The 22,523-nt window shown below is 59.0% G+C and overlaps 2 protein-coding genes across 2 annotated transcripts; one reads left to right on the top strand and one right to left on the bottom strand.

Annotated features, from left to right (window-relative positions):
- Positions 1-318: 318 nt before the first annotated feature.
- MTG1 (mitochondrial ribosome associated GTPase 1) lies at positions 319-12,670 on the top strand. Its single transcript, XM_040254748.1, has 11 exons — positions 319-502; positions 1,323-1,387; positions 4,049-4,153; positions 6,175-6,255; positions 6,736-6,792; positions 6,972-7,062; positions 8,198-8,259; positions 8,505-8,601; positions 8,843-8,924; positions 11,758-11,870; positions 12,129-12,670. The coding sequence occupies exons 1-11, from the start codon at positions 391-393 to the stop codon at positions 12,269-12,271; spliced, it is 1,008 nt and encodes a 335-aa protein (XP_040110682.1). The 5' UTR covers positions 319-390; the 3' UTR covers positions 12,272-12,670.
- SPRN (shadow of prion protein) lies at positions 12,576-16,254 on the bottom strand. The gene is made up of 2 exons (XM_040254751.1): positions 16,160-16,254; positions 12,576-15,419 (listed from the first exon to the last, which is right to left on the bottom strand). Exon 2 carries the CDS (start codon positions 15,401-15,403, stop codon positions 14,972-14,974), a length of 432 nt encoding a protein of 143 aa, XP_040110685.1. The 5' UTR covers positions 15,404-15,419; positions 16,160-16,254; the 3' UTR covers positions 12,576-14,971.
- Positions 16,255-22,523: the final 6,269 nt, after the last annotated feature.

The following is a 22,523-nucleotide window of genomic DNA, read 5'->3' on the forward strand; positions in this document are numbered from 1 at the left end:
CCCAGCCCAGCCCCCAGCCCCGTCCCCTGGTCCCCGGCCCAGCCCCAGCCCCGGTCCCCGGCCCAGCCCCAGCCCCGTCCCCTGCTCCGTCCCCGGTCCCCGGCCCAGCCCCGTCCCCGGCCCAGCCCCGTCCCTGGTCCCCGGCCCAGCCTCAGCCCCGTCCCCTGCTCCGTCCCTGGTCCCCGGCCCAGCCCCGTCCCCAGCCCCGGGCCCCGGCCCAGCCCCAGCCCTGGCCGCTAAACGCCTGCGGACCGAGGCAGCGTCGTGCGCATGCGCGGGTCGCGCCGGCCGCGTGGAGCGCCGGAACCCTTGTGCGGGGTCGTGAGTCCGGCGGACAGGTCCGTGGGCGGAGCGGTCCGTAGTGCTGCGCGGAGCCCGGGACGCGGAGCTATGAGGCTGTCTCCGCGGACTCTGTGGGCCGCCGCGCGGGCTGCCTGGCGGGAGAGCTTCCCTCTCGAAGGTCGCGACGTGGCGCGCTGGTTTCCGGGCCACATGGCCAAGGGTGAGGCGCGGCTGGAAGCGCGGCTTCCCCGGCTCCTCGCGGGTCCAGCGCGGGGCGGGCTCGTGAGCTGACCCCGGCAGGCCCTGTTACTCGGCTCGAAGCCCGTGTCCCCACCTGCTTGGAAAAGGATACAATTTCCTGGACGTTATTTGGGGACGGAATGAGGCAGGGCTAGGAAAGCACTTTCCAGGTTGAGGTCGGCTGTTTAATTACCTGAGCACCTTGAGGCGTAGATCGAGCTGGCGGTCTCTCGCCTGCACCCTCCGAGGTTCTTACTTTTCTCGGATTTCGGCTCCGAGAGCGCCTGCAAGCCCAGCGCCGCCCGGTGTGAGGGTGGCGGCCCTCGGCCCGCGCCGCCCCTCGGCCCCTGCTCAGGGGGACGGGGCGCCCGCGGGCGAGAAGCAGGCGGTGGAGGCGAGATGTTTGAAAAGAAAGAAAATGAAGTCGCTCAGTCCTGTGCGACTCTTTGAAACATGCAGTGTAGCCCGCCAGGCTCCCCCGTCCCTGAAATTCTCCAGATGAGAATGGAGTGGGTTGCCTTTCCCTTCTCCAGGGGATCTTCCTGACCCAGGGATCGAACCTGGGTCTCCCGCATTGCGGGCAGACTCGTTACTGTCTGAACCACAAGGGATGTTTGTGGACGTGCCCGAAAGACTGGGCTTGGCTGAGTGAGGGGACGTGAGGGGCCGTGTTTTGATTCACTTTGCGGTAGCGGAGAAACTTAACACGACCTTGTAAAGCAACCACTTGTGCTCCGGTATTACTTTATTAAAGGCTCGGATCCCGCCCTCTCCTGAGGCGTCCCTCTTCTGTTTTCCAGGGCTGAAGAAGATGCAGGGCAGCCTGCGGCTGGTGGACTGCATAATCGAGGTCCATGACGCCCGGATATCCTTCGGTGGTGGTGACCTGGTCACTTAGAATAAAGAGGGCCTATGTGAGGAGTGTGATAAGGTGTCTCTTGCTGTGTTAATGAGGTGATTTTGGAAAAGACCCTTGGTCACTTAAGGGGGGAGCTGGTTGCTGGGGGAACCAGCCTTGCTATGGGAGGATTAGAACTTTCAGTCCTACCCCTGCCACCCCCACCTTAGGGCCTGGAGGTTGAGTTCACTCACCAAGGCCAGTGTTTCCCTCTGTCCCGCCTGTGTCATGACGCTGCTATAAAGCCCCAGACTGTAGAGGGGTGGGGTGGGGAGAGCTTCCTGGTTGCTGAGAATGTGGAGACGCAGGCAGAGAGGCACCGGCAGGGGGGAAGCTCCACGTCTTTTCCCAGCCTTCGCCCTGCACGTGTCTTCCATCTGGCTGCTCCAGAGTTGTGTCCTTTATGTTGTTTAGTCATTAAGTTGTGTCTGACTCTTTGTGACCCCATGGACTGTAGCCTGCCAGGCTTCTCTGTCCATGGGATTCTCCAGGCAAGAATACTGGAGTGGGTTGCCATTTCCTTCTTCAAGGGATCTTCCCCACCCAGGGACTGAACCTGTGCGTCCTGCACACATCTGCATTGCAGGCCGATTTTTTTTTTTACCTCTGAGCCACTAGGGAAGCCAGATCATAAGTCTAATCCAATAAATAAAATGTTTCTCTCAATTTCTTGAGCCACTGTCCAGACTGGTTTTGCTAGAACCCAGGGAAGGCTCTTGGGAACCCCTGATTCAGGCCTGTTGGTCAGAAGTGACAGATGATCACCTGGACTTGGAGTTGCTATTTTTTTTAATTAATTTATTTTTTATTGAAGGATAATTGCCTTACAGAATTTTGCTGTTTTCTGTCACACCTCAACTGCAGTTGCTATTTGAAGTGAGGGGTGGTGGCATTCCTGAGTCCAGACCGTGGGGTCTGATGCCATCTCCAGGTAGATGGAGTCAGAGTTGTGCTGGACAGAAGGACCCCAGCTGGTGGTGAGAACTGCTTGGTGAGGGGAGCCCTCCCCCAGCCCCACTGGGATTGGGTGCAGAGCTGCAGGGGAGACCTTCCAGAGTCAGGCAGTGCACAGGGCCCGAGAAGCATTCCTGGCCATTAGCTTGTTTCCATCTGCCTTCTCCTCTGGGCCTGCTCTGGTCCAGTCAGCACCACAGTGCTCAACAGGGCCACGTGTCATAGTTCAGCTCAGTCGCTCAGTCGTGTCTGACTCTTTGCAACCCCAAATTGCTGACATTTAAAGCAGTGGTTCTCAATCCTTGTTATATATTAGAATTCCCCCGGGAGGCTCTTGAAAATACTGGTATCTAGGCCACTTTCCAGGCCAGTGAGTCAGAATCCCTGGTGTGGGGCCCAGAAGCTCCCCTCTGACACAAGGCAGCTCGTTCGTCTCAGGTTTCCACCTGGCACACCTGTGCCTTCCAACTCACTGCAGCAGTAGCAGGCTCCAGGTGGCACATGAAACCTCCATTGGAAAGTAGCTGCCAATCGGGCTTCCTTCCTGCCCGAAAGGATGCATCAGAAGAGGGAACGATCTCCCTCAGTGATGAGCGTGCTTTGCACACCCTGTTTCTGCTGTATTTACCGGAGCTGTGTTTAGAGGCTCCCTGTAAGACACAGGTGTTGGTTTGAAAGTCATCACCATCTCTACTTGGAGTTTCTGAGAAAACTCCACCTTCTCTACCGTAGGCTAAATGTTTCAGTTCGTACAAAATCTCACGCCAGTCAGAAGGGTTTGCTGGCAGTTGCATGTCTGATTTCTGAACGAGGACGCCTGCTGTTGCTGCCTGTGTGCTGGGGGGGGCGGGGAGGGGGCGCCTCCGCCCCACCCTCCTCTGCTCGATGAATGTCCTGACTTGTCCTCCAGGACAGCCCCTTGAGGGAGCCTCAGTGTTCTGAGTTAGCTCAGGCTTGGTTAACCTCTGAGGGCAGAGTGCTGTTTATGGAGAAAGTAAGTTGTTTTTTTGTCATTCCTGTGTTGTGTGGGTGGGGACGCAGCGGCTTAACTGGTGCCTGGAATGTGGGCATGCTGAGGCTTCGGGACTCCTGGGGGCAGGCACCAGGGAAGGGCTGAGCACCCCGACCTGCAGACACAGACCTCCCCTCCTGACGCGCTGGTGTCCCAGTGAGTGCCGGGGGTGCCTGGCGGAGATAGGGTCTGCCCTGGCGTGAGGAGGTGGCCTCACTGGAGGTCTCCATGGGGACGCCCGGGGGTGGCTGTGGTGGCATGAGATACATTGGTTAGGACTCGTGGAGGCACTTGTCCTGAGTGACCAGATCTTTTGGCAACTAAACAGTGATCTACTCACAAAACCTTCCATTGAGCTGTTTTTGCCGCCATCATTCCTGTTTGAGGAGCCACGAGAGGGCTGCTGCCCTGCCTCTTGTCTGCAGGAGGCGTCGGGGGCCTGCAGAGGCTCGGTGGCCCTCAGGGCGGTGAGTGCAGGACGTGGGGTCGGCTCGGTCTCTGGGTTGGGCTGGCTGGAGCTCGCCTGCTTCCAGACAGGCTTCTGCACTGTCCTTTCCTTCCGAGGGTGTCCTGTTGTAGGCGATCCAGTCTGCATAACAAGACAAGGGAACGTATGTCAGTTGGCTGGTCAAGTTGATTGGATTTCGCCTTAATCTTGCCACATCCCACTGTCAGGCCGAAACCCTCTGCTTCAGGAGACCCTGGGGCTCAAGCCTCACTTGCTCGTCCTCAACAAACTGGACCTGGCAGATCTGGAGGAGCAGCAGGTGCGGCTCCAGTCTGACTGGGTCTCTGCGTGGACGTGCTGCCCGTCTGCCCAGGCCTGCGCGCTTTAGCAAACTCGCCTTTGACTAACCTGTCATCCAGGTGACCAGAGAGTCTGTATCCTTCAGTGGGGGTCCAGCCGCGGGCGAGGGGAGGAGCCGCGCTCCCACAGAGCGGCCACAGGGCCCTCGAGGCTGTGAGCCCGCGGCGTGTGGCTGCAGCTGTGGTGCGGACGCCTGCCTCTTGTTTAACTTTCACTTGCTCACGTTTCAGTTGCTTCCTGGGGCAAGTGGCCATCACCCAGCTCTCCAACCCAGAGGCCTCTTGGTGCGGCAGCGTTGGCTCCCATTGTCCTCCCAGACCCCTGGTCTGAGCTGCGGGCTGCCTGCTGCCCCGAGTGATCTGGAAGGTGGGAGACCCAAAGCAACTGGGGGTGTCCCCGAGCCCTGCTGGATGGGGACACTGTCCAGGGGTGATGTCTCCTATTGTCCTGGAATAAGAGAAACAGAGAGAGCAGGTGTCAGAATCTTGAAATCGATCCAGCTTTTGTGTGTGTGTAGCTTTTCCTTCTGCAGCAGCAGAACGTGTTCTGGTTCTTAGTTGGCTGTGGTACATTGAGTTCTTTAAACTCCACCCATAGGCCTATAGCTCAAGGTTTGCAGGGAAACCCAGGCACTCCAGCCCCAGGGCTCTTTGTTCATTGAGTGCCCAAGGGGAAGGCGTTTCCCATCCGAACCCACCTCCCCGCAGGCTTCTGGTTGAATCCCTCCTGTCCCGAGGACAGAACCCCCAGCTGGCTTTCAGTCCAGGGGCATCTGTAGTTACTTGTCATCACAAGCTTTCCGTTGCTTTTCTTAGCTGAGACTTGGGTCTTAGCATCCAGCAGTTGCTTCTGCTCCAAAATGCTCATCTTTGTGGAGTGATGGGCACATCAGGTGGCCTGATGGGGGTGTCCGATCTCACCTGCAGGAGGCAGCTGGGTCTGGGAAGGACAGGAGGTAGCAGCCCCCGGGGAGGGGGCCCGTGTCTGCCTCTGCAGGTTGGGAGGGGGCGTCCCATGCAGATTTGTACGCAGCCTGCAGTGTGACTTCACGAAGTCTCTGTGGGCCTGACCTTCATCTGCATCATCATAGCAAACAATAAATCAGCAAAACTAACTGAATCAATGAGTGGCTTTTTTATTCCTTTAAGTAAATCAGTAGCTGATCAAACAATGCAGTTCAGTTCAGTTCAGTCACTCAGTCGTGTCTGACTCTGTGACCCCATGGACTGCAGCACGCCAGGCTTCCCTGTCCATCACCAACTCCTGGAGCTTGCTCAAACTCATGTCCATCGGGTTAGTGATACCATCAACCATCTCATCCTCTGTCGTCCCCCTCTCCTCCTACCTTCAATCTTTCCCAGCATCAGGGTCTTTTCCAATGAGTCAGTTCTTTGAATCAGGTGGACAAAGTATTGGAGCTTCAGCTTCAGCATCAGTCCTTCCAGTGAATATTCAGGACTGATTTTCTTTAGGATGGCCTGGTTGGATTTCCTTGCAGTCCAAGGGACTCTCAAACAGTACAGTACTGGCTGTAAAAATAAGAGTCATATGGTGATTTTGCTTCACATTAAGGCCAGTAAGTTCATGTTAACGTCAGTTTACTTTGGGGCTTTTAAAGTATTCCATGTACTTTGTAGCTGGGTTCAAACCTTAGTTTTAAGTGGGGCTTGTTTTGTGGAAGCTGGTTGGGAGGAAAGGAGTGATGATGTGACTGAGTGGAGACCAGCGCCGAGCATCTCCAGGGCTGCAGGTGGTTTTGGATGACCTGGTGTGGCCCCGTCCTGTGTCCTCCCACAGAGCCCGCGGCAGGGGCGCCCCGGGGCCGGCCTGCCCTCCCCTGACGTGCCCTCAGGCCACCTGCCCCGGTGGCCCAGCCTCCTCTTGAGTCCCCAGCCCTTGAGCAGATCCTCAGACTCTCGCTTATGAAGCCGCCCATGTCTTCATTTAGTGTTTGAAATGGAAACATCTTGTCTCTTTTAGAAAATTATACAACACTTAGAAAGAGAAGGCCTGAAACATGTTGTTTTTACCAACTGTGTGAAGGACGAAAATGTCAACCAGGTGGGTCTCTTCCGTTTTGTGCTCTGAGGCTTCTGCTTAAAATGTTAAAGAAACACCACAGATCACTCTGTGCTTCTGCAGGAAGCAGAGTGTTGTTGGGTTCGGGGCACAGTCACCTCCTGGGCCGGGCAGACTGGGGGTGCGAACAGCAGGGTCGGGCCGAGAGATGCCCTTGGTCCCAAGTGGGAGGAGGCCATGGACGGTCTGTGCCTGTTTTCCCGGTCAAGTTGGAGAATTCCGCCGCTGTCATGCGGCTTTGGAAGGTGTGGCAGTGCCCGCTGTCCCCCTTGGGCTCTCCTCTTTCCTGGGGAAGGACGGGGCAGGGCCCTGGCCATCCCCACCCCTCCCCAGAGCACAGCCTGCATCTGATGTGTGTGGAACCACGCCGGCCGGTGGTGGGACGCCGATGGGAGTGCCACCTCCAGGGGCTGAGGGCGGCCAGGCTCCCACCGGAAGGTGCCTGGTGGTTGTTGGTTGCAGATTATCCCGATGGTCATGGAGCTGGTTGGGAGCAGCTACCGCTATCACCGAGGAGAGGTTGGTGGGCCAGGACCGGCCAAGGGCCCGCCCCTTCTGCTGGGAAGCCCAGGCCCACGGGCCCCGCCTCGGGTCTCAGCAGGTGGGGTGGGGCGCCCCACCCAGGTGGGCACGCTGGTGCCCCGGGGGTGTGGGGGTGCGGGCTGGGTGGCGCCCAACCCCTGCCTTTGCGCTTGCAGCACGTGGAACTCTGCGTCATGGTGACTGGGGTCCCCAACGTGGGCAAGTCCTCGCTCATCAACTCCCTGCGGAGGCAGCACCTCAGGAAAGGTACTTCCTGCAGTTGGGGGGATCAGGCACTGGTTCTCGTGCTGGGACGACCCTCCAGAGCCTGAGACCTCAGCTCACCGAGGGGGCTGCTGGCACCAGGAGGCCCAGCTGACAGCTTGGTGTGCAGTCAGCTGGTGAGACAGTCATTCCCTTTTACATTTTATACTTCATTCGCTTTCTGTCTTTAAATGTTTAATATATGCAGTTTCTAAACGTGGGCGATTTTGTCCTCCCGTTACTTTGTCTCTGTGTCCCGCTGTGCTCAGGGCGTGCGGGAAACGTGGGTGAGACGTCAGGCCGGGACCTGGGGAGGGCTCTCCCGGCCTGTGTCTCATGCCTGCTGGCGTTTGACACCAAGTCCGTGTTGACTCGTGTTCTGCACGAGTGTGTCCTTTGGGAACCTCCCCGAGACACACGTGTGCTGGACCGCCACCTCAGGCTGTTTCTGCTGCCAGCAGAGCGCTGTTACAGTCAGCTGCTGCTGATTTTCCTGTAATCGTGGCTTTAAGGACATTAGTACGTTAAGTCCTGTGCAAGCCTCACACTATCAGCCTCCAGACACAAGTGGGCCTGCCCTCTGGAGCCCCTGGAACCTCTGGTCTGCTTCCTGTCATATGAATTCGGTCCTCTGGTGCCTCGTACCTGGACTCACAGGATCTGGACTGAGCTGGGCTTATTCCATGGATCCTAACTCTTCAGGGTCCAACCAGGTTGAAGCATGAGTCATAATCTCCCTCCTTTTTAAGGCTGAATAACACTCCTTTGTGTGGACGAAGCACATTTTGTTTACCTGTCCGCGCACTGATGGATGCGTGTTGCTCCAGCACAGGGGGAGGGTCTGCCTGGGACACTCCCTGAGCTGGGACCCAGGGTGGCCAGCGTCAGGAGCAGCCCCACGGATGGGCCGTTGTGGGCACTCCCGGGGCGGTGCCGGCCGGGCAGGGAGGCAGGCGTTGCCAGCAGGCGGCCCTGGCCAGCTGTCACGGCCATGCCTCAGCGGGTTGTGGCGCCTGGGAGGCGGTTCTCTCCCTGCTGTGGCCTCGCTAGGCCCCACTAGGCTCCCATGTGCATCGGTGCTCATCTAGCGTACCTGCCTGGGGGTTTGACAGACTGACGTCTCCCTTTCATTCTGCAGGAAAAGCCACCAGGGTGGGCGGCGAGCCTGGGATCACCAGAGCTGTGATGTCCAGGATTCAGGTAGGGCCTTGTCCTCACACCATGCCTGGGTCAGGGCTCAGGTGTCTCCCATCCCAGGGGCATGCAGGGTCAGGGCAGAGCCTGTCCTCCTGGGGCAAGGTGGCTGCTGGGTTCCTTCTCCACATCACTGAGCCGTGGCATCCTGTGGGGATGCTGAGAGCTTGGTGGCAGTGACTCTGGAAGGCAGGTTCCAGGGCCTCCTCCGGCCTCAGACAGAAGGCCAGCTGACCACCCTCTGCCCACAGGTGTGTGAGCGGCCGCTGATGTTCCTGCTCGACACCCCCGGGGTGCTGGCTCCTCGGATTCCAAGCGTGGAGACAGGCCTGAAGCTGGCCCTGTGTGGTGAGCCCGACCCCCACCACCCACAGCAGGCTCCTAGGCCCGGAGGCTCCCAGGCCCTGAGGCTCCCAGGCTGGGTGGCTTGTGCTTGGCCTGGCTGCTCACAGCTGACACCCCTGGCACCCTCTGAACCCGTCGGGCCTCCTGGCCCACCCTGGAGGGGGCGCCCTCCTCCCACTTGACTGCGGGGGTAGGGAGGGCAGGCAGCAAGCTGAAGCACTCGCCCTTCGCTGCCTGTTCCCAGGAACCGTGCTGGACCACCTCGTGGGCGAGGAGACCCTGGCTGACTACCTTCTCTACACCCTCAACAGGCACCAGCTCTTGGGGTGAGTGCAGGGGGCAGGCCCTCTTCCCCGGCCTCACTAAGCGTGACTGGAGGACCAGCCCTGTCAGGGTGCTGTGGACAGAGTGTGGCCATTTAATGTGTACAGGTTGCTACGTTGTAACGTGTGGGTGCACCTGTGAAGCCGTTCAGTTCAGTCCCTCAGTCGTGTCGGACTCTTTGCAACCCCATGAACTGCAGCACGCCAGGCCTCCCTGTCCATCACCCACTGCCGGAGTTTACTCAGACTCACGTCCATCACGTCAGTGATGCCATCCAACCGTCTCATCCTCTGTCGTCCCCTTCTCCTCCTGCCTTCAATCTTTCCCAGCATCAGGGGCTTTTCCAATGAGCCAGTTCTTCGCATCAGGTGGCCAGAGTATTGGAGCTTCAGCTTCAGCATCAGTCCTTCCAATGAATATTCAGGACTGATTTCCTTTAGGATGGCCTGGTTGGATCTCCTTGCAGTCCAAGGGACTCTCAAGAGTCTTCTCCAACACCACAGCTCAAAAGCATCAATTGTTTGGCGCTCAGCTTTCTTTATAGTCCCAACTCTCACATCTATACATGACCACTGGAAAAACCATACTCTTGACTAGACGGACCTTTGTTGGCAGAGTGATGTGAAGCTGTCACGCTGTCCAGGAAACGCCGTTTCTTGTGCTGCTGTGTAACCCCTCCCTGCCCCACCTGCTTCCTGCCGCCTGGCTGGGCGTTCATCCCTGGGTTCGTCCGTGTTTTCACATTGGGCAGTGCAGGCGGCCACTGTGCACATGTCCAGTTGGTTTGCCCTCCCCAGCGAGGATGGTGAGAGTGCCCGTGTCCTGCAGGGCCCCAGAGATGTCCTTTAGGACCCCGAGGACGCCAGGCCAGGTTTTTGGTTTTCCCCACAGAACCAGCTTCTGGTTCCCACTCTCTGACCTCTGGGTTTTGTTCTGCTGGTTGCCGTCCGGTCGTGCTCCTCCCTTGTTTCCGCGTGGCTGACTGTCCTCCTGTTGCGGCTGGGGGCAGGAGACGGGCTCGCCGCCGGTCCTGCTCACGTTTCCAGGCTCCGCGTCCCGGGGAGGTCGTTGTGTTCTGCGGGTGCCTTGAGGACGTGACCTCCCGTATCCTGGACGGGAGAGCCTCTGCTCTGAAATCTCCCTCGCGTGTCCTCTCCCCGTCTCTAGTGGAGCTGGTGTGTCTTCACAGTTAAAACATGCTTAGTGCTGCGTGTAGCTGGCCCTTGCTTTTCGCCCCGTCTGGCCGTTTCTGCTTTCATGTTAGGTGCTGAGGCCACTCGCGTCCGACTGGTCACGGCGTTAGGCTCGCATCTTCATCTTGCCTTTGTCACAGCTATTGTGCGCGCCTTTTGTCGTCTCTCTCTTTGGCCTTTTTCAGATTAGTCAGATGCCTTCTCTTTAGCTTGCTTGGCTGCGCCGCGTCTCAGCTGCAGCTTGCAGGATCTTTAGTCACAGCAGCGGACTCTTGTGGGATCTGGTCCCTGCCCAGGGGTTGACCCTGGCCCCTTGCACTGGGAGTGCGGCGTCTTAGCCCCTGGACCACCAGGGGAGTCCCTCAGACGCTCCTCATGATTGCCTTTTGTCAGCTCGTTACCTAGAACCTGGGCGGAGGTGGCTCTAGGCTTGCAGGACATCGGGGTGGTTAGTGCCGTGAGGCCTGAGGGCCTTTCCCGTCTGCGGACCTCGCCTCTGGGCCAGCATCGTGACACGTGTTGCTCTCTGCGGCAGACATGCTGCTGCGCTTTCTTGAAACTTGGATGTAAAGTGAAGACAGACTCGCCGGTCTGCCCTGAGCCTCGCGGGCCATGGCTTGCCCCGTCTGCTCTGGGGCCCCCGCCCTCTGGGGCCGTCTCCCTGCCGAGGATTCCCTGGGATGCCAGTGGCCGTGCAACTGCTGTTTGAGGATGTGTTCATTTCACCTTCCCTTTTGAAGGGAGTTTGCCCTGTGGGCGGAGCCCTAGGTGGACGGCCTGTCCGCAGAGGAGCGGCTTCTGATGAGAGTCCGCCCTCTGTCCCTCTGCTCTGTCCTTGTGACGCTCCGGCTGCTGTGAAGGCTTCTCTTCGAGCGTTCAGGCGGTTTATGACTCTGGGCCCCGGCATGGTTTCTTCTCGTTTCTCGTGCTTGTGCTCAGCCCTTGACTCTCACCCCCGAGGCCGTGCAGCTTGCGTCGCGTGTGGGTGGCTCCGGCCACTGTCCTCGTCCGCGCAGGGCTGTCCCCAGGCTCTGACCATGGGTGCAGGGCTCCGTCACCCGCTCTGGCTGCGGGAGCGCCGGCTCAGTGGCACTGGGTCCCCAGCTGCCTCACCCTCTCCCCTGCAGAGTTCGAGCTGCTTTAATTCCCTCAGGGTGTGTTCCATAGCGTTTTCTTCTAGGTGTTAGATTCGGATTTTTTCTTTTTATTGTCTCCTTTGTGGGTTCTTTGCTTTGTAACCACAGGGAATGCAGTTCTAATAACTGATTCAGGGTCTGTGGATTCTGGCGTCTGGGTCGGTTCCAGCTGACCAGTTTTCTCCTCTGATGGATCTGTTTTCCCGCTGTGTGCGCCTGGCAGCTCTTGCCCCTGACCTTCGGGTGGCAGGTGTCTTGGTATTCCTGCCCTGGGACTGTCATCAGGAACACTCCGGTCCTTTTGGTTAGGGTCTGCAGGGAGACCCCCTCGAACGGTCAGCTATTCTGGCAACTGTACCCAGGGTCCCGGTGTGGGGCTGGGTCTCGGGGCAGCCGGCTGTGGCCACGTGGAAGGTGGGTGTCGGTGAGGCCCTCAGCTCTGCAAGGCGGTCACTGGCACCCATGAAGGGGTCATTGGAGAGCCAGTGACTGCCGCCTGCCCGCAGGTACGTGCAGCACTACGGCCTGGGCGAGGCCTGCGACGACATCGCCAGCGTGCTGAAGCGGGTGGCTGTGAAGCTGAGGAAGACTCAGAAGGTGAAGGTGCTGACTGGCACGGGTGAGTAGGGCAGCCCTGGGCTGGGTGGGGGTTGGGCCCAGAGCAGAGTCGGGGGAGGGGTTTCTGCCTTGGCTGCAGGGGAGGGGCCAGGCCTGCAGGGCGGGTCATGCCTCCTCTGGAAGCTCCAGGCCATCACTCTTGTGAATTCAGGTGTTTTTCCTGAATGTGCTGTGCAGACGCCCACCTGCGTGGGCCTGAGGGGGTTGGACTGGGCCCCACGTGGGGCTCCCTCCTCACCAGAGCCTCCTGCCTTCCCAGGGAACGTGAACGTCATCCAGCCCGACTACCCTGCAGCCGCCCGAGACTTCCTGCGGGCCTTTCGCAGTGGGCTGCTGGGCCCTGTGATGCTGGACTGTGACCTCCTGCAGGGCCGCTCCACGGAGGAGGAGGAGGAGCCGTGAGCTGGGCTGGCGGGAGGGCCTGGCCCCTGCCCTCAGCTCCGCAGCTGAGGTTGGACTCCCAGAGTCCACACGCTGCTCACCACACTGGGTCTCTGTTCCAGGGAGGAGGCCGAGCGCTCCTGCCCCACAGCCGGCCCCTGGTCCCAGCGCACAGGCCTGGGTGTGGGCGTCAGGCGTCCTGTGTGCTGGGCCTGGGGGGGACGCTCTCTCGTGTTCAGTGTCTCTCAGCTCCTTTCCTAAGGAGAAGCTGGCATTTTCTCAGGAGTTGAAACCATCATCTGTAACTTTAAAAATTTAAATTAAAAGGCCTGTCTCTGAGCACAGCTTGGCCGGGCCCATCAGGGAGGACTGAGTCGCCAGGGTGCTGCCCTGCTGGGACCTCCTGTTTAAACCTTTCAAGCGGTCACAGTGCCTCTGCGGGCCTGGCTCGGGCTCGGCCACCCCCGTCTGGTCTTGCGGAGCCCGGAGCTCAGTCTGGGAGGATGAGGGCATCTGGGCACCACACCCAAGAATGCAGGCAGTGTGGACACAGGAGGCTCCAGGTTGGCCCTCTCACTGTGCAGCCCCGTGAGCACCTTGCCGAGAAAAACAACACGAACTGCTCAGCACCCAAGGGCTTGTGTGACAGGTTCCTGAGCGTCCTGGTTCTGCAATAAGGAACGGTCTGGTTGGCAGCAGAGTTTATTTCACCACTGAAGCGTGCACACACACACACAGGAGGTCCCGAGGAGCTGTGGCAGAATCCAGCAGCCCCGTCCCCTTGGTGCCCAGGGCCGCTCTGCTCACAGCCTGGCTTGTGCACAAGCCAGGGCGGTCAGTGGAGACGCCAGGCCTTCCCGCCGCCTCCGAGCACCTTCTAGCTACTGAGATGGCGCCCAGCGTTGCTGTGCTCACACCTGAAGGGCAGGAAGGTCACCACCACAGCCTGCACATTCTGGAAGCGGGCGGGGAGGGAAGGGTGGTGGGCATGGGCGCTGCATCTGGTTACAGTTCCGGCTCGTCTGTGGCCAGTGGTGTGGCGACCTTCCTGGGACCCCCGCCAGGGCCCCTCTTCCTGTAGGCGGCCCTCTAGGTCCGGCTGCCCCCCGCCCAGCACACTCACCAGTTCGCCTGAGGCTGCCCACCCCGAGCGCCGCCTGCTTCCTGCCGGAACCCTGCCCCGTGGCGGGGGACGTGTTCAGAGATGTGTGCCGCAGACGCCAAATGCTCCTGAAGTCGGGTTGTTGAGCGGAACCACTTGACATGAGCGGTGTTTCCAGCATGTTCAGGGTGCTGGTGGTGCGCGCTGCAGCGGCGTGAGAGGGTCTGGACCAGCCACAGCCCGTGTCCTCGTGGGCGTCTGAGGCTGAGCACAGCTCGGCCGGGCCCATCAGGGAGGACGATGGGACCTCCTGTTTAAGACTCTCAGACGTTACCTCTGAGGCTCGGGTGCGGCCACCCCCTGCTGGTCTTGCAGAGCCCAGAGCTCAGTCTGGGAGGATGGAGGGCATCTGGGGGCTGCACCCAAGAATGCTGGCAGTGTGGACACAAGAGGCTCCAGGGAGCTGCGTCCTGCAGCTTGGCGCCTGGGCCTTTGGACAGAAATGCTTGGTCCAGGCCCCGTGGATAATTTGAGACCCTGACTACAACCAGAGCTGAGGGCCAGATGGGAAGGCAGAGGCGCCAGGGCTCCTGGAGATGATGGTCTGGACACGAATCCGTCAGCTGAGTCCACAGGCCTTGTGGCGCGGGGCAGGCAAGGGTGGGTTCTGGAGGCAGGCCTGTGGCGCGAGAGGCTCCGGCACAGCAGAGCCCGGCCGACCAGGAGCCAGGCCGCAGCCGTCCTGCAAGGCCCGGGGGCTCCTCTAGCCAGAGGACGCGCAGGCGAGCCTGGGCCCAGGCTGGGCTCAGGCCCGTGGGGCAGGTCGGCAGCTGGAGGGAAAAGCACCTGAGAGGCAGGGCTGCCTTACCCTGGGCTTCGGGCGCCAGAGGCAAACCTCGCGTCTTCCGAGGCTGCTCTGGGCCGTGTTCCCCCGGTTCCCCCAGCGGTGGGTCTCGCAGCGTCTGCCCAGAGAGGGCTGCGGCCCCTGGGCCCACGGGCAGGGCAAGGCTCCGGGCAGGCCCTGGGTGAGGGTGTTCTGGGAGTGTCCTTAGAACATGGGCCATGCTGGGCTCACAGGTCCACAGACGCGCCCCCTTCTCTCTGGATGGGCGACCAGCCCTTTTCCTCAAGTCCTTCAGTCCCTGGGGCTGCCTCTGTGGGGAGCGGGGGGCACCACGTCCTCTGGGCTGTGGCAGAACCAGCCCAGCCTGAGGACCTGCCTCCCCGCCTGGTGGTCAGCACCGTCCATAGCACTCAGGTGTCCAGGGTGGGCTCAGAGGAGCTGGGGTGGCCTGAACAGCCCGTGGAGTGGTGGGCACCCGGCCAGCATGGACCAGTGTGGGGACCCCAGGACATCTGCCGTCCTGGCTTGGGGGAACTAACCCCAGCGGGAGGCAGGGTATCCTGGAGCTGCGGGGCCGCCGACCCCCTGGGAGGATGTGAGATGGGGAGGGGCTCGGGCGGGAGGTGTCACAGCTCCAGGCCGAGGGGCCAGAGCTGCCCACGTTGCTCCAGGCTCCTGGCTGTGGGGAGGGGCGGGGAGGGGCGATCAGGGCTGTGAGGCCTGGGAGGAGGGCACAGGCTGGGGGCGGCTCTGGCCCGGATGCGCCCGACCCAGCCTAGGGCCGCAGCAGCCGCAGGGCGCCCAGGGCCCCTCCCAGCAGCGGGCAGAGGTGCCTGTGGCCTGTGGGCCCTGCGCCTGAGGTCCACGCCCAGTAGCTGTAGACGCCTCGCCCTGTTCCGTTGCTGCCGGGCGCCCCGTCTTCCGCATCCTCCAGGCCAAGCTCCGCCGGCCCCGCGGCTCTCCTCCAGCTCGAGCCCGCAGCCAGGCCTGCGGCTGCCCCTGCCGCCGCCCCTGCGGCCGCCCCCGCGGCCACGCGCATGGAGGAGCCCGCGTAGCGGGGTGCTGGCCTCACACGCACCCTCGCGGCGCCGCGCCCGCCTCGGGCGCTGCCACGGGCCCCACCGCGGCCACCTTTGGCCGCACTGCCGTCGCAGAGGAAGGTGGCCGCTAGCAGCAGAGCCCAGCACACGGCGGCCGCCCAGTTCATGTTCCTGGAGGAGAATCTGCAGGACGGAGGGGGGGGCCTCAGCTTCTGTGCGGGCGGGGCGCTCAGGAGCTGGGGACAGAGGACTTGGGGAGGTGGGGAGGTGCTCAGGGCCCGGGCACAGGGAGCTCAGGGGTTGGGGGCGGGCTGGGCACTGGGTGGTACGCGGGGGCCTCGCCTGCTGGAGGAGTGGGGAGTGGGCTGGGGTGGGCTGGGGGCAGGCCTGCCTGAGGATGAGGGCCTGGAGCCTGGGGCGGGGATGGGGGTCTTGTTCAATAACCTGGAAGGGGCGGGTGGAGGTGAGGGTTCTGCAGCGGGGTTATTCTGTGTGGGGCGTGGAGTAGGGGCAGAGGATGGGGCTTGTGAGCCCCCTACGGTTGAGGGCGCTCAGGCCTGGGGAGGGGGCTCCATGTGTGGGCCGCTCCAGGGCTCGCAGGCCCACCGGCCACCGTGGGGGTGAGGCTGCGTCTCCAGGTCCGAGGGCCCAAAGGAAGCGGGTGAGGGTCTGGAGAGGGGCCAGCAGGGAGCCTCGATCGGCTCTCCCAGGCCCCTTCCGAGGCTCCGGGGCTGGAGCCGGGGTGCGAGCCCCACCCCGGGCAGGGTCCAGCCTGGCGTCCCCTCCCGCCCGCTCTGCTTCGCGCTCCGCCCCTCCCGCTACCGCCTGGCTCGCAGCTGGGCCGGGGACCAGAGGCGACCCCTGGGCGGCGGCGCCACCCGCCTCCCGGCCCCAGACGCGCCCCCCCCACCGCCCGGTCTTACCAGCCGCGGGCCTCGGGTAAAACCGCGGCGGCTCCGAGTACCGCGGCCGGAGCAGAAGGGGGGCTGTGGCGGAGACCCGGCGGGCGCCGAGCGGAGCGGGGATGTGCGTGCGGCCTCCGCCCTCGGCGTGGGGCGGGCAGACGCGGAGGCTCATCCCCGGGACGGGCGGGAGGGGACCGGGGCGGGCCTTCGCAGGCGCAGCCCCCTCCGCCCGGCACCGCCCCCGGCCCCACTCGCTGCCCAGTCCTCCATCCCTTGCGCACCCCCATCCTGACTGGTCCCCCGATACCAGTCAGCCCCACTGTCTTCAGCGCCTCGCACCCCCAGCTCCACTGCCTCCGTCCTCACCCCAAGTTCGCACACTCCGCCCCCCGCCCCACCCCGACCCCAAGCCCCATCTCCCTCACACCCTCTCCGGTTCCTCCTTCCCTCCGTTTCCCGGGGGTGTGTCCACACGGGCTCCTGACCGCGGGCCCAGAGAGGAGAGGACGGCGCGCCAGGGCGCCAGGCCGTCCCAGGCCCAGAGCAGCACCGGCCCTCGCAGGCCTCCTTCCAGGCGGGAAAGGGGAGCCGGGAGCCCTCTGCCCGCCTCCGGGGCTGCTGCTCAGGTCCCTCCAGGGCCTGCAGGCGGCCTCACCACCTGTAACCCGACTGCTCCAGCTGGCGGCCCTCCAGGTCCCCTCCGGGTTGGACCCCTGGGCCTGGCTCCATCTCGCTTCCCGAGGTTTGTCTGTCCTCGAGTCTCCTACTGGCCCCCTCCCAACCCCAGACTCTAGGCCTCGCCTGAGCCGCTCCCCCCGGGACACCGGCTCTCTCACGGTGTTAGGAGTGCACCGGCTGCAGAACGCCTCTGTGACGCCGTCTCTCTCCGCTTCCTCCGGTCCTGTGGTCCCCGAAGGCTCAGCGCTGCGGCGTCCCACGCTGTCCTGGGCAGGCTCAGGCCCTGCTGGTTTCAAACGCCACCTGGGCCAGAGGGGCCGTGGCTGAGAGCCGCCTGCTGGCCCCAGGCCTCGCGCTGGTGTGGCGCTGCGCGCCGGGAGAGGCGGGGCTCGTCCAAGGCTCGCATCCTCTGGTGGACTCCCTGGTCCCACGCACAGAACAGCCCCAGTGAGTTGCTCACCTCCAGGAAACAAGGGCACTTCTCTGAGGAGATCAGGATGCCGCGTGGGGCCTGCGGGAACGGTCACTGCTGTGGCCTCTCAGCACCCTTACCCCTGCTCCGGTGTGTCCCCTGGGAGCCCACCTTCTCTTATTTTCGCCCATGGGGTCTGACTGTGACTGCCCCCTCCCTGGCCCTGGGAGGGATGTGACATGCCTTCCTGGCCACACGGACCTGCTTCCCAGGGCAGGGCTGGGCCTGGCCCCTCTCCTGGGGCACCCCGAGTCGGGAGCAGTCGCACCTGTGGCTCCAATGCCCGGAGCCCGGAGCCGGAGCTGGAGGGCAGGCCCGGGGATAGTGAAGGGCGTGCCCCCTCGGCCTCCCGGTCGGGCAGTGCCCCAGCTGACACCGGGCACCTTCTCTGTCACCTGTACTCAGAGGGCCCCCAGCCCAGGGACACCCCTGCTCCCTCGTTCTCAAGGGTCCTGCCTGACGGCTCCCAGACAGCCTTCGTGTTGGAGTGTGAAGAGCAGCCGGTGTTCATCAGACATTTGAGGAAAGTCTGCAACACAATAAAGATCGCAGCAAACAAAAGGGGAAAAAGGCTCAAGAAGTTTGAGGAATTAGAGAAAAACCTAAAAAAGCAAAAATAATCCATAGGCTCAGAAAGACTGGGGGAGATAGTGTGTTTGTATAAGAACAGGGTGCTGTGACGGAGGTCGAGACTAAGTAGGAACTTCTGAAAACAAGGTTTCAAAAAGCCAACAGAACTGAGTTACAAAGCGAAGGGCATTTTTTTTAGACGAACAGCAACAAGACGGCAGATATAAGAGAAAGGGCGTAGTTTTGGACTCTGAGTCTGATGGACTCCCCCTTCAGAGGTGGAGGGTCAAGGGCACTCCGCAAGAGGCGCCATGGAGGGAGGCTAATGAGCCCTTTCTTGAGGTGCTAGCCTCTTCTGTTAAGAGACGTGAGGGAAGCACAGGAAACAATTTAGACTATTTTATGTTTAATTATTAACATGAAAAATTCAAATGAAATACTAGCCACTGGGACTTCCCTGGTGGGAAGACTTGGCGTTTCAATGCAGGGGTGAAGTTTCAACCCTTAGTTGGGGACCTGGGATCCCACATGCCTCATGGCCAAAAAACCAAAACATAAAACCAAATATTAGCCTTTGGGCCCAACAGCACATTGAAAGCAGGTCACCACTGCTCAGGCCCAGGTGGCTTCAAGCCTATGGACACGCTTTACTCACTGCTGCACAAAGGGAGGAAAACACTCATGATTTTCTCAGAAAAAGAAGACGGCACATTTCATTTCTCTTTTTGGTTGGTTTTTGGGTTTTTTGATTATGAAGATGTATTACTACCGTGCCTTCACTACCAACACACGGTCCTGGTCCTTCTTCTTCCCTTTGTTCTTGCTGTTCAGCCGCTTAGTCGTGTCTGACTGCCATGCCATGGACTGCAGCACTCCAGGCTTCCCCTTCCATCACCATCACCAGAACTTGTTCAAACCCATGTCCGTTGAATCGATGCCATCCAGCCATCTCATCCTCTGTCGCCCTCTTCTCCTCCTGCCGTCAGTCTTTCCCAGCATCAGGGTCTTTTCCAATGAGTCAGTTCTTTGCATCAGGTGGCCAAAGTATTGGAGCTTCAGCATCAGTCCTACTAATGAATATTCAGGATTGATTTCTTTTAGGATTGATTGGTTTGATCTCCTTGCAGTCCAAGGGACTCTCAAGAATCTTTTCCAACGCCACAGCTCAAAAGCATGAATTCTTCAGCGTTCAGCCTTCTTTATGGTCCAACTCACTCATGCATACGTGATCACTGGAAAAACCATAGCTTTGACTATATGCACCTTTGTCAGCAAAATAATGTCTCTGCTTTTTAATATGCCGTCTAGGTTTGTCATAGCTTTTCTTCCAAGAAGCAAGCATCTTTTAATTTCATGGCTTCAGTCACCATCTGCAGTGATTTTTAGAGCCCAAGAAAATAAAGTCTCTCACTGTTTCCATTGTTTCCCCATCTATTTGCCATGAAGTGATGGGACCGGATGCCATGATCTTAGTTTTTTGAATGTTGAATTAAGGCCAAAAGAGAGACGTTAGCTATTTGATGACCTTCAAGCTGACTCGAGGAATGTCACCAACAGCATGACCTTTCTGATGAAATCTAGTAACCAGCCCTTCATCGTTTTCCTCAATAAAATCAAACAACCACCATCAGGTATAAAAGCTGAGAGTTTTTTTGCCATTCTTCATTAACTGAACCCTGACACGCATCCTGAAGGCAGAATCTGGCTCTTCGACTTCAGCCGCCACTCTCCGGAGCTCAGCCCCCTTGTTGAGGAGAGCTCGATGAGGGTGGCCCTCCGCTGTGCCCCGCGTGCTTTCTTGTCCTGTTTATCAGGCCCCTTCTGGTCTCATCGGTGGCTATGGAGCTTCCTGGCAGGATGGAGATGTGCCACAGGCCTGAGCAAAAAAAGAGCCGTTTCTTTACTTTTAAATGTCTTTTTAAAAAATTGAAATAGATGTGACACGTAAAAAAGTGAAGAACTGAAAAGCCTCTTGATGAAAGTGAAAGAGGAGAGTGAAAAAGATGGCTTAAAGCTCAACATTCAGAAAACTAAGATCATGGCATCCAGTCCCATCACTTCATGGCAAATAGATGGGGAAACAGTGGCTGACTTTATTTTTTGGGTTCAAAAATCACTGCAGACGGTGATTGCAGCCATGAAATTAAAAGACGTTTACTCCTTGGAAGGAAAGTTATGATTAACCTAGACAGTATATTCAAAAGCAGAGACATTACTTTGGCAAAAAAGGTCTGTCTAGTCAAGGCTATGGTTTTTCCAGTGGTCATGTATGGATGTGAGAGTTTGACTATAAAGAAAACTGAGCACTGAAGAATTGATGCTTTTGAACTGTGGTGTTGGAGAAGACTCTTGAGAGTCCCTTGAACTGCAAGGAGATCCAACCAGTCCATTCTAAAGGAGATCAGTCCTGGGTGTTCATTGGAAGGACTGATGTTGAAGCTGAAGCTCCAATACTTTGGCCACCTGATGCGAAGAGCTGACTCATTTTAAAAGACCCTGATGCTGGGAAAGATTGAGGGCAGAAGGAGAAGGAGTCGACAGAGGATGAGATGGTTGGATGGCATCACTGACTCAATCAATGGACATGAGTTTGGGTAGACTCCGGCAATTGGTGATGGACAGGGAGGCCTGGTGTGCTGCAGTTCATGGGGTAGCAAAGAGTCGGACACGACTGAGCGACTGAACTGAACTGACATGTAACATTTTGTAAATTTAAGACGTCCACCATATTGATCTGATACACTTACATATTGTTATGTGATTTGATTTGATTTCCGTCAACATTCATTTGTGGGGAAAAATGCCAAGAAAGCTAGCCATAGAAATGACTTTTAAAACTTGATTAAATCTATATTTCAGATAAACCCTCAGAAGATATCATATTTAGTGGAGAGCCTTTAAATATGTTTTATCAAAAAATATGAGCAAGGAACGCTTCCTGCTTTCACCACTGCTGTTGATCACAGTCCTGAGCCCAGAAGACAGTTGTGCCCTGAAGAAGCTGTGGACTCTGTGGTTGACCACTCACCCCCCATGCCTGGAACTGGGGAGCCCTTGCCTCCGCAGAGCCAGGGAAGCAGAGTGTGCTCCCCTGGGAGGGGCCGGCAGAGCCTGCACATCTCCCCTCCCCTTCCTCCGCTCAGGACTGCGGCCTCGGGGCTGGGAGCTGCTGCCGCCCTCTGAGGACTGCAGGCCAGAGGGTGGGTGGAAGGTGGGGAGGGGCATTCGGGGTCGAAGATGCTCAGTGGGGCCGCTCCGCTGGCCGTGCGCTGCTCACCGCCTCACTGCTTGTCCCCGTTGGTGCAAGAGATTGCTCCCTGCATATTTTGTGAGTGCATGAGTGTCTTATGGCGGATAAAACAGAAAGTCTCTACCAAAACAAGAAATAGTAGACGATAAAATGCCATTCACAGTAACAATGGACTCTATAAAAACCCTCCCAGAGCGCAGAGGATCTTTATGGCAGAAACAAACAGATCATTAAGGAACATGAAGGAAGACCTGCGTAACCAGGGGAAACAGAGGCCGCACAGCTGGGCGCCACGCCGGGGCCTCCTCCACACTCACCCTTAGGTGGGTGTGCGACTCCAGTGAGACTCAGCAGAGCTCTTACGGGAACCTGCTGTTGACTGAACTGTGGCCCCAGCATTCATATTTTGGAATCCTGCCCCCAGCGCCTGAGAATGTGGGTATATTTGGAGATGGGTCTTTATAGAGGTCAAGAAAGTTAAAGTGAAGTCATCAGGGTGGTCCTGACCCAATGTGACTAGTGTTCTTATAGGAGGAGATAAGAGGAGATTGGGTCACAGACGTGCACCCAGGGATGACCACTTGAGGATGGCTGGTTACAAGCCATGGATACAGGCCTCAGGGGAAACTAACACTGCTGCTGCTGCTGCTGCTAAGTCGCTTCAGTCATGTCCAACTCTGTGCGACCCCATAGACGGCAGCCCACCAGGCTCCCCCGTCCCTGGGATTCTCCAGGCAAGAACACTGGAGTGGGTTGCCATTTCCTTCTCCAGCACATGAGAGTGAAAAGTGAAAGTGAAGTCACTCAATCGTGTCTGACTCTTAGCGACCCCATGGACTGCAGCCCACCAGGCTCCTCCGTCCATGGGATTTGCCAGGCAAGAGTACTGGAGTGGGGTGCCATTGCCTTCTCTGAAACCAATGCTGCTGAGACCTTATCTCAGATTCCAGGCTCCAGAACTGTGAGAAAATGAATTCCTGGTGTATAAGCCAGCCTGTCCGTGGCACTGTTTTTCCCTGTGCCTTATAGCTTGTGGGATCTTAGCTCCCCAACCAAGGACTGAGGCACAGAGCCCAACCACTGTGCTGCCAGAGCCGTCCCTGCGGTGCTTTGTTATGGCAGCCCAGGCAGACTGAGGAGCTCAGGGGCTCATACAAAAGATAAAAGTCAAATTTAAACAAATTTTGAAAAAGCAGTTCAAAGAAGAGGGATTCACCACGCCAGATATTAAGAGCCTGCAGACACCGTGGTGACAACACAGTCTGGACAGAAGGCAGCCCAGGACAGAAGGCAGGCTGTCAGGAAAGAATGCAGGAACTTGCACGTGTCCAGGAAAGAAACAAGGCTGGGAATTTGATAGAGCAAAGGGAAACTGAGAAGAACCAGACAGAAATTCTAAAACTAAAATACGT

The sequence above is a fragment of the Oryx dammah genome, unplaced genomic scaffold (genome assembly GCF_014754425.2).
Source record: "Oryx dammah isolate SB20612 unplaced genomic scaffold, SCBI_Odam_1.1 HiC_scaffold_14, whole genome shotgun sequence".
Lineage (NCBI taxonomy): Eukaryota > Metazoa > Chordata > Mammalia > Artiodactyla > Bovidae > Oryx > Oryx dammah.